This window comes from Muntiacus reevesi, chromosome 2 (assembly GCF_963930625.1).
Source record: "Muntiacus reevesi chromosome 2, mMunRee1.1, whole genome shotgun sequence".
NCBI classification, from domain to species: Eukaryota; Metazoa; Chordata; class Mammalia; order Artiodactyla; family Cervidae; genus Muntiacus; species Muntiacus reevesi.
Window position 1 is genome coordinate 131,456,308 of NC_089250.1, and position 11,764 is coordinate 131,468,071.

The 11,764-nt window shown below is 36.8% G+C and overlaps 1 protein-coding gene across 2 annotated transcripts in view; it reads left to right on the forward strand.

The window, feature by feature from the left end:
* Positions 1–8,618, forward strand: part of A1CF (APOBEC1 complementation factor) — an 87,205-nt gene extending 78,587 nt beyond the window's left edge. For both annotated transcript variants that reach the window (XM_065922837.1, XM_065922838.1), the window contains exon 12: positions 1,465–8,618. In XM_065922837.1, the coding sequence (XP_065778909.1) occupies positions 1,465–1,616 (152 nt within the window). In that variant the 3' untranslated portion in view covers positions 1,617–8,618. The remainder of the gene's footprint in view (positions 1–1,464) is intronic.
* The last annotated feature ends 3,146 nt before the right edge of the window (positions 8,619–11,764 follow it).

An 11,764-nucleotide genomic window follows, 5' to 3' on the forward strand; every position in this document is an offset into this window, starting at 1 on the left:
CACTGGAAAGGATTTGCTTTTTACTCAAAAACGTTTTATCTTATCCTCACTTTTATTTGCCCCTACAAGAAATAAAAAATTATTTAGAGCAGAAGAATCATCTTGGGAATGCCTAAGAATCTGAGATGATCTTTTATAACTCATTATGAAGTCAAGCAAAGAATAACGGGCTCCAAGGGAAGACCCTGTTTGGAACACAAATACTCTTGCTATTTAGAAATTAGCCAAATTGAAAAAGAAAACTCAAAATCCCTAAAGATAAAATCTATGCTCCATGCGCGCACACACACACACACACACACACACATTTTACTTACTTACTTTAGAAATACTGTTTCCAAAGTTATGAAAGTAATTCTTAACACATTTCTCATATCCGTGGAAAATGTACCAAACTCGACTCGTGCATTAGTCAGCATTACTGCCCCAAGTGCACAAGCCAAGGAGTGGATTCAATTTTTTAAAAACTAGTCCAGCCAGCTTCCTGCCACCACTTCCTGAGAAGCCACCAGAAAGAAATCAATGTGTCTGGGGTTGGGCAGACTTCCACAACTCAGAAACCAATGGGCTTTTTAAAAAATAAAAAAATCAGGTCCCCATTTGTTGCTTAAGCACACTTTTCCCTTTTTCTTGTTATCTTTCACAATTTGGGGATCATCTCGGGAAAAACCAGGTTTTGATCTAAGACATAACAGGGAAATATTGCTTGTAGATAATAGTCATTATGCTCTTTTCTTCAAAAGGGAATATTGATCAGCTAGAAAAACAGTAATATGAAAGTACATGATTATGTCCTTATTACTCAAATCCCTTGGATCTCTGACAGTTAGGATGAGCATCATGGCCTCCACATACACCAAAGACAGACTGATGGTGGGGTTAGGTATTTTCGGTCCTGTCCAGCTAGGTCAAAATGTGGTCACACTAGGTATTTGCTTTTATGCTGCTACATAGAAATGTGCTAAAATGTTAAATATTTATCCTACTGGTCTATGCAGTCCTTACAATCCTGAGTATAGCAATGGTTTTTAATATTCTGTTTAGGTGAGGTGGGGGTGCAGCAGAACCGGACCCACAGAGCCCACCCCCCATGCCTTGCCAACCCATCAATTGCCTACCCTCCTTTACAAGTTCTGAGACCCTCTGAAAAAGTTCTGAACCTCAAGTTTTGCTCAACTCAGCATCCTGTGAAGTGTCCGTTTCTTGGGATCTATCCCCAGTGAGTCTAGTGTTCTAAGAGTGAAATGATTCTGACGTAGGTGGTTGACCCTAGTCTGAGAAACACTGTTCCCTAATGCATGAGTCCAGATAATATGTTGTCAGAGGTCACCTTTTAAAATGTACATATTAATTTTCGGCTTTAAGCAACCATGCTAAATTGTTATCTTTCAAAAAGAAGACAACAAGCCAAAAGGAAGCAAATCTAAACCCCCTTCATGAAGTTTTCTCTGCCTCCTCCTCCAGGATACGCTGTCCCCAATCCAACTGCATCTGTGTCCGCAGCCCAGCTCAAGCAGGCGGTGACCCTGGGACAAGACTTAGCAGCGTATGCAGCGTATGAGGTCTACCCCACTTTTGCAGTGACTGCCCGAGGGGATGGATATGGAACCTTCTGAAGACATCTTTGTCTTAAGAATAAAACACACAAACTCAGTCCAGAAGAAATAAACCTCTAACTCAGTCCCCCACTGATCACAATACTTGTCCCAAAGTGATGCCTGTCCTGAGAATGTACAGCTTATACTGACTGTAAAATTATGTTAAGAGAACTTTATTCTAAACGAAATGCAATGTTAAGGAGCCATTTATCTAACAGCTAAAGAGTTATTGTCCCTAAAAGTTTTTCTTTCAGGGTTCCTGAGGGTTTGGGGAGCATGTTTACAAACCTTGACAAAGTAGAGAGAGACCTTTTAGCCAGCAAAAATTCAGGAGTAAACAGATTTGGACAACCAGTAACAACCAAGGGAGCCAAGTAATTCCAGAGTCTTAGCCCCTTGGCTTACAGCTTTAACGCACAGTCACAAAAGGCAGAGGGACAGTAGGAGATACCTTTCCAAGTACATTTCCCATTGCCCACTGCACGGGGCATGTTCACAGCCTGGAGCTTGTGAAAGATTGTCCATGGTTTAGAGGAATCAGCATCATGTCAGTCTGAAAATTCCATCCAGTCATTTTGTTGTAGGTCAGGATCTTCTCATCCCCTGCATCCCCTGGGGACTTGGTAATTGATGTGATCTGTTATAGCTGTTGTTAAAAACAAATCCAGGCCCATTGTTTGTTAACTCATTAGCTCACACCTCTTTTTCCCTAGAACTCCTACCAATCCCAAGGATCCCCAGAAGATAATTGTCATACCAACATGAAATGACTTTTTCTCATTTTAAACTTCCTGACTTGTTCATATTGATTTATTTTCCTCTCAGTCTCATTTTGCTCATCTCCAATATTGTAAAAAATCAAATCTACAGAATACCATTTATGATATTTTTTCCTATTCAAATTGGCTGAAAAGTCACTTCAAACTAAGAGAAGAGTGAAGATTTACTCATATTTCTTTGATGTTTTTGCAGCACCTAGCCCACCCTCCAGCATTCAGAGACAGTTATATCATCTTACGTTCAGCCATGGACTCTCTAACCCACTTGTACTAAATCTGCTGAGAAATCCACTGCCTTCTCTTCCTTTTACTTTCAGTAAGTATCAGACCGCTTTATCATATCTGAGTCCTTTGGTCTTGAAAATTATCACAGGAGAACCTCATGTCCATCACTGAATATTAGAAGCTGAGTCTAAAGATGCTCAGCAAAGGTGCTGGTTATCAAAATCTCCAGAGTGTGCGGCCTCTTCTCTAGAACACCCGAGGTGAGAGTGCTACAGACTCTGGAATGGAGATGGGAGTAGAAGGCGCTGCTCCCTTTTTGTACGTGTAAATGATGGCTTTTTGTTCAAAACAGAAATAAGCAAAGTCCAAACACAGAATACCTATTGTGAACCACCGCAGTCTCATTAGTGGTGCAAGACATTCAATACTCAATTTTCATTTCAAAAATCCCTTGGCCTTTGTAAAATTCTGCAAGACTAAAGGGCAAACATAGACACTAAAGCGTAGAAAAATTTGTCAACTCTTGAGTGGAATTCTATGATCCAAATGATCAGGCCAGATTCCAGTCAAAATCAGGTAAATTCCAACAACAATTAAGAATCCTTGTAACCTGAAAGTTCTGTTAACTCCAATCAGGTATCGAAGGCTTCAGGGCTACAGTTGAAACACTGAAAGGTCTTGTGCTTTGAGTTTTATGTTTTACTTTTCCTATTTCCAAGGACAGTGTTTCCCAGACTTGACTGCACATTAGAAACACCTGGAGAGCTTTTCAACTCACCAAAGCCAAGGTCACACCTCATACCAATTACATCAGAATGTCCTGGGATTGGAGCCTGACATCAGTAGTTTTGTTTCATTTTATTTTTTAAGATCCTTAGGTGATTCAAGTATGCAGCAAAATCTGGGAACTGCTGTATTCTTTGTATTTCAACTCTGTTTTAATTTTTTTTTAATTTCACTTTCATTAAGTAGAAAGATGCAAGAAAAAAAAAGTCTAAATGAAAACAAATAGCCAGATCTTATTTTTACATATATTCATCACATGAGAAGTATGGATGTGACTATAATTCATACTGGCTTCAAACTAACTCTTTGGCCAAACCAATTCTAAATAGAAGAAAGTGAAAAATATTTCCTTAAGCAATTCTTAGGTTTAAATTTATACTCCCCCATGGACCTGCTTTCATACTGGAGAGTAACTACAGTGAAGGCAGGCAAATTTCTACTCAGTTCAAAGAAGCATTTCAAATTCCAAGGACAAAAGTTTAATGCTCTTTAAAATCTTTGAAAATAAATGTAAAAAATCACTCTGCATGGCTAGTATATGTACAATACAAGGTCTGATCCAGAGTAGTTTAAAATGTAATCAAAAGGAACAATTAGTTAATATAAGAATCTCTTCATGAGAAAAAAATTATTATTCCAAATGAAATCATAATCACTTTTTTAAAGGTTAAGAGCAGAAACATAAATATACAATAATACCAAAGTATAAAGAAAATTGCCACTGGAATATCATCTCATTCTTGCTCAAGGGAAAATAAGTATTCATGACATTTACTTCCTGAGTACTAATTTTATTTAAGTAAGCAGATAGAGTTTTATTTTTTGCTAAAACTTTATTCTAGTAAAATTTAGGGAATCCCATTTAGAACATAAATCATGAAAGTTTCAGTGTGTTCACCATGCCATATGTTTTCATTTCCTTTGCCCAAATTAAATAACGTAGAACAAGTCCCACTATGATGAATTTGAAACTTTAAAACTTGAGGTTTGAAAAAAAGCAAATGTGGAACCAAAGTTTCTTTTTGCATGTTTAAGTTTTTGGACTACAGAAATTAGCACTTATCTAATACCTGTCATTCTTTGTGTATTGATATTTTCCTATTTCTTAAATTATTGCTTAGTAGAAAAAAAGTCTTCATGGAAAAATTTAAAATCAACCTACCAAGTGATAATAACAAAATACCCAAGCCAATAATTTAGAAATTTCTAGTAAGTTATAATTGGGTTTCTAAATTTGGGTATTAATAGCTTAGTGAGAATTAAAATCAGTCCTATAGTTCTTAGGAGGAAATGAAATAGCAGTGAGATTAGATGTCAGTTTTTTCTTCTCTGTAAAAATGCTCCTCTTCTTAAATTGTTGAATTTCTCTCCCACCCCATTAATACAGCTAGAACTGCCCTTAACTGCCACAAAAAATAATTTTCCTAGATGACTACCCACACCCAGCCAACCCTGCCCAAACCTAGTATCATGCCAAACCACACTGTATTCGGGTGACAGCACCCAAAATGCTGCTACAAAGCTACCTCATGTTAAGAAAACATCAACTTCAAAAAATATCTAACAAATGAGAACATATTTCCAAACCACAGATATTTAACTTTTTAATGGTGGATGGAAATTAAATTATAGCTATGTATTGATAACAGATATGCAGGAAATTACTTTCAGTCTTACTGTTTTTTTAAAAAATAAAACAAAATATTCTTCCAATCATACAGTTCAGCTTTTCAGAAATATTACCTCGATGTAATTTTTAATGTGTGTTCTTTTTCACTGTATTTTTAAATGACTATTTTATAGTTCTTTCTTGGGCAACTGGGTCACAATTTGAATTCATGGGGATAGGGAGATTTTTCAGGGTGCCTTGGCAGAATAAGCATCAATAAAGAAAGCTAGGATTTTTCAGTAAATTGTCTTGTATTCAAAGCTACAAAGTTTGATAAAGTTTGTTATTTATTGTGCAACTCCAGCCCTATCCCAGATTTCCCACAAGTAACTTACAATTAAAAAGGAACAATACAAGGCCATGGTCATGTATCCCCTTCACCCTTGAACTCACACAGAAGTTTCCAGGAGGTGAAAACTTAGCTACAGTTTAAACTAGAGAATCTGTACTTTTTATATTTTGTAGCTACATTTTTATATATTGTAAAGACATCTATTAAAGACAAATTAAGTTTCAAATATGATACCATAAGTGAACTTTGTGATAAACACTTTTAAGAGAAAATATTAACAGCACAACTTAGGAATTTTAATATACTTCTTGAAAGAGAAGCAAGGCAACAGACATTCCTACCTGACAAGCAACAGTTGTATGGTGGTTTGGTAATTTTTCAAATCTGATGTTGATATTTCACTTCATTCTAGTAATATCTTGAAAATACTCTCAGTTTAATGAGGACATAGTCATAAAACATGTCAAGTATTCACCAGGCTGTATATTTGTATTTGCCAACATTAGAACAAAGCCAAACATATCCTGCCATAATTAGTGAAACTACTAGGAAAATCAGATTTTTTTTACTCCCCCCATACGTATCTCTTTATTTATGGGGTAAAACATTAAAAATTTTCTTACTCAATAAAAAATGGGTATAGAATATTCTATTGCCCCTCAAATGCCAACGTTTTAAAAGCCAGCTTTCTCTTGCAATGTTATATAGAATATAGAATGAACAGGTATAATAGGACAGCAATGTATACCTTGAACACAGAGACTCATTTATGGGAGATAGCAGGCTTTACACATCGTCAGTTGCCCTCAGTTTCGTAGGAAAGATAAAACAATACCTTATACTTTAGCTAGTAGTAAAGAGAAGTTCATAACCAATCTTGACGTAAAAAACAACATGAAACCAGAAGGCTTCATTCATTCAAAATGCCTGGAATAAAATATAGAACACTTCTGCATCTACCTCTCTCTTGTGGGTATTTCCCCTATTTTGAGGGAGATATCAAGAAAAGAAGATGCCCCCACTCTCTCTTCACATATGTTACTTTGCCTAAAGGGAGGAGAAATAGCAAGAAACGGCTCTTTAAAGAAAGTAAGCTGCCAGCAGGAACTTCTTAGAGACCAGCAAGTATCCATGCCACTCATTGTTTAATAGCATCTCCCTGGAGTGACAGTACCTCCTGGTTTGCCAGGACAGTGTAGGCTTACATCTGCTGTCCCATTATAAATATTAACTATCAACAATTAAACAATTGCCCCCCTTACTCAAGTGTGTCTCAGTTTAGACAACAAATTATACAGTGACCATCTTTATGGCTCTTTTTGTTTTCTTAATGTTGTCAACGTGGCTTTATTCTCTCCAGAGCAGATATAGCTTAAACTAAAAGACCTGACCACTTCTTTCTGACTGGGGTAGGAGCATGGTGAACAGAAGAATGCATCATCCTCTCCTCCAGGGTTACCCTCGACCCACTGTCCATCTAGCTGAGGCTCTATGACCCCATTCTGGCCCTTGCCTTCTTCCCACTGCCCCCGGGTGCTGGGTCCTGAGTTTTGCCTTTCATTCACTGAGCTCACAGCTACCTAGCCAAAGAGTGCAGCAGAAAAGATGAAAAATAGCCCTTAGAGGCTTGTGCTTGGTCTGTCAAAATCCGGAGGGCATTAGCAAGGTCTTAGAGCACTTGCTGGTTTCTTTCTTTCACCAAGTTACCTGCACCTAAAAACAGAAAGGATTTCCTATATAAAGCTTCACATTAAAAGGCACGTTGCCTTTTCCCCTCCTTCTTTGTCTTACAGATTTGCTCAAACACTAACTCCCCTGCATTTAATTCACCATTATGGTTATTCATGAACTGTTCTTCACCCCCAATCCTCGTATAATCCCATATAAAGATTTTATTATTTGTAATGGAAAATAATATTAATAGATAGAAATTCCTGTTAAAAAGGAAAGTTTTTCACTCTTCCTTTATTCTCTTTACTAATATGAGTGTTATTAGTCTCTATTGCTATTAGCCGACAAAAATATTCATAGAATGTATAATCAGTCTGTTTTACTATGCACTTACTTTTATGCCAGAAACTGTGAATACAAATTTTTTAAAAAGTCTTTTCCCTCAGTGGGGTACACAGTCCAGTGATATATATGCAGTTTTTAAAAATAAATATAATTGCATATATTTAAGTGTATCAGCTGGTAGGTTTTGTCATTTAGTCAGAATCCCCAAAATAAATCAACTCTAAACTTCGTTTCCACTATCACAGCCAAACACTACGTTGGTACAGTAAGCCTTTTTAAAGACAAATTTAACTCGATCTGTTGTTATTTCTACTTAAGTAAAAATGAGTTTTCAAATATTTTCCCTAGGAGAAACATAACAGACTACCCAAAAATTTTAAAAGAAGAAAAAAACTACAGTTAGATATCCAGAGGAGCTTTAATACATGGAGTTAACAAATTCACATATTGACTTATGATCTTAATGAGCAGGGATCCATGCTTTTTATTTACGTGAGAACATTGTGGTTATTAACTATTTCTATTTTCTAAATATACCTGTGTTTATAAAATTTAACAATGTTTAACAAGCCTTGTCTATACCTTTATTTCTTTCTAGTAGATGATTTACAATGAAGTATACATACTTTTTCCAAATGTAAATTTTGAAACTTTGCATTTTCTACAATTTAATTCAAAAGAGATATTTGAGCTCCTAGGCTGAAGATCAGTCTGTTTAAATCAATTTGTCATTATCAGTGGTTTAAAGATGTGATGTAATTATTGGCATTTTATCCCTATTTCTTCATGAGTTCATTTTTTTTTTCTACTTTTCTGACTACAGTATAGTCAGATATTATCTCTACTCTTGATAAAAAGCATGATGTCTGCAAAATGCATCTCTAGTTTCTACATGTTAAGCAATTTCTTGCTTCTTTTCCTTCTTGTTATTATTGACATTATTTATGTGAAGTTAGTTAGCTGAGGTACCAAAGAAAGAAACGAAAACAGTATTAAAGAGTGTGCATAAGACACTTATTTTTGTACTTTGCGTACAATGTTTTATAAAACTCTGTGATCTATCTAAATATACTGAGTAAAATTACAACATTCATTCTTCGGGAAAGTAATCATTGGTTTGGAAGATATAATGTACACTATAGAAGCATAAATCTCATAAGATAATCAATAATGTGATATTGTAATGACTACTGTAATTCCAGGATGGTAAAATGATTTTAATTGAATTTTCAAGTACCATTATAAAGTTTTTAAAAGTATCAACGTGTGCTGCTGACTCATTTTCCTTTCCTGAAAACTAAAATTTTTCTTTCTTTGGGCAAATACCTAAATATTAATGATCCATAGTTGCAATGTCCCTTTGGTGGCATTTTGGTGACTTCTTTACATTCACATCTTTTATAAAAGTTTTCTCTGGTGCAACTTCTGAGAGTAAATGTAACTTTTAATGATTGATTGCATTATTTTCCAATCAATAAAGAAAACAAGAATACTCAGAAACAAAAAATAATGAGAAAACATGGCTCCAGAAAGGTAAGTGAACCCTGAAGTCAACATTTACCCTGGGGTTCCTACTGTTCCCTTAAAGGACAAGAGCAGAGAGGTCAGCACACCATCCCTGGAGACCAAATCCAGCTGCCTCTGTTTTGTTGGACCTTGAGCTATGGATGGTTGCTGTTGTTTAAAGGACTGAAGTGTTTTTACATTTTAAAAAGTTGTTTTGATAACAAAAAAAAAAAAAAGGAAGAATTTGTGACAAGCACCATAGATGGCCCACACAGACTAAAGACTACTATCTGGCCCTTTACAAAAAGTTTGCCAACCCTGTGCTAAACCAAAACCACACATTTTGACAGCAGTTTAAACAAGATAGCAATTTATTGTCCCTCCCCTAAAGTCCCAAAAGGCAATACAATGCTGATATTGTGCTTCCCAATGTCATAAACAGAAGGTCTCTCTTCTAGTTGTTTTACCTGCATGGTGTCAATCTCATGACCTAAAATGATGGCACTTAGGCATTCCAAATAGGAGGACAGAGGAAGGACAAAGAAGAGGAAAGGATACCTATTAGCTGTTCCAAAAGGGGTTTGTTGGAAGCTGCCACACAACACTACAGTTTTCAACCCATCAACTGGAACTTAGGCCCATGGCCACCCCTAGCTGCAGAAAATGAGTGGGAAATGTAGTCTTCACCTGGGCAATCATCAGAAATTTTGCAGTCCATGGGGTTGCAAAGAGTTGGACATGATTTAGCAACAGAACAACAGGAAAGAATGGAAGAATGAATATTGAGGGAAAGCCTCAATACATCTGCCACAAATACATCACAGGAAAGATGTGGGAGTGAAATAAGTAAGATGCATAAGATCATTCAGCACTGGGCTTGACACAAGGTAGATGCATATAAATCTTGGCTCTCTCCCCTTCACCAAATAAAAAGAAACTGCCAATTTACCTCAATTTCTTGAGATATTGGCACCCATTCAAAGTATAGTTATGGTAGGGATGGTTCCACTGATCACACCTCCTGGTATTTACACCATTAAATAATCTCTTCTCCTTGAGTGCAAGGTGGACCAAGTGGCTCACTTCTAATGAAGAGAATGTAGAACATCACTTTTGAGATGAGGTTATAAAAGATAACGATTTCCGTTCGCTGGCATCTTGCTAGTTCATCTCATTTGCTCATTCTGGTGAAGCCAGCTGCCGTGTTGTGAGCAGTGCTATGGAAAGGGCCATACGGCAAGAACAGCCTGTGAGGAACTGAGTCAGGCAGAGAACCACGACTGGACCCAGAAGCAGACTCTTCCCCAGCAGAGCCTTGACAGAACCATAGCCCAGGCTAACAAGGTTAATGGCAGATTATGAGCGATTCTGAAGCAGAGGACCCAGCTAAAGTGCATCTCGATCGCTGCTCCATAGGAGGTAGTAAGTAAGTCTTTTCTAAGTTGCCAAGCGCCACGACAATTCATTGGGAAGCAATAGATCATAATAAAACAGTGAAAAGTTATCAAGTTAGAGTGAATGTAAATATGCTTATTATCTGAGAGTTAGCAAAATCAGAGAACCCGACTCAGTTTTTGAATTTGTGAATCACTTTGCTGTTGTGCATAGGCAGGAGCATTTGCCCACTGCTGCAGAGGATTAGAGCTAAGGAGGTTGGTGTACCCAACAGGAGGTGCTCAGAATTGCTGGCTGAATAGAAAGAAGGAAGGAAGGAGGAATGGATAAAGGGAGAGAGTGAAAGATGGAAGAGGCAGAAAGGGGGAAGGGATGGAGGTATAGAGAAAGAGACAAAGGGAAAGAGAAAAAAAAGGAAAAGAAGGGATGACATTAACTTACTTCGGCTCTCACTGTATTGTCCCCCCTTCTCAGCAGGTCCATCTGTCTACATTGCTTCAGTAAAGGTATCTGGCCAAACATTGGAGATTCCATGCAAGGATATCTGGCTGTGTTTTTCCAAAAGCTTTATCAATTCAAAGAATTTACAGGAAGTGAAAGAGTAGGAGACAGTGATTCATAGTATAGACAGACTATCACAGAGAAGAAAGAGGATGGGGATGGGGAGAGAGAGAACAGTGAGATTTGAAAAGCCAAGAATATAGGGAATTTGGCTTCTGCATCCAAGCAGCACCCACCAGACGGTAATAAGGTCTTAGAGAAGAATGATTGTAGAGCAAGTTCAGGCAGGCTTGAACAGACACCCATGCCCCCAACCTCGGCAGGGTCGTCTCAAAGGAAAAAGGCTGTAACAGCAGAGACGTTGGTGTCTGAGTCTACCACATCTATTCAGCAGTGTGCTGGAGGTTCTTGCCAGTGCAATAAGAAAAGGAAATTTAAAAAATCTAGATTGAAAAGGAAGAAGTAACACTGTCTTTATTCAGAGACATGATAGTCTATACAGAAAATCTGAAGGACTCTTTAAAAAAGCTACTAGAACTAATAATTTAGTTAGCAAGGTTGCAGGATATAAGATCAATACAAAAATCAATTATATTTCTATGTACTAGCAACAAAGAATCCAAAGTTGAAATTTAAAAGAAATACAATTTGCAACATCATCAAAAAATGTGAAATACAAAGACTTAAATTTAACAAAAGATATGAGGCCTATACAATGAAAACTATAGAACACTTCTGAGATTAAACAAAGTAAAAAAAGTTAAAGTCTAAATAAGTAGATAGATACACCATGTTCATGAGTCAGAAGACTCAACATTGCTAAAAATGTCAATTCTCCCCAAACTGATCTATAGTTTCAATGCAATCCCAATCAAAATCTAAATCCCAGAAGATATTTTAGATATTAACAAGATGATCCTAAAATTTATATAGAATGCAAATAGAATATGCTAACACAACTTTGATAACAAGGAAGCTTGAGGTCTTACACTACCTG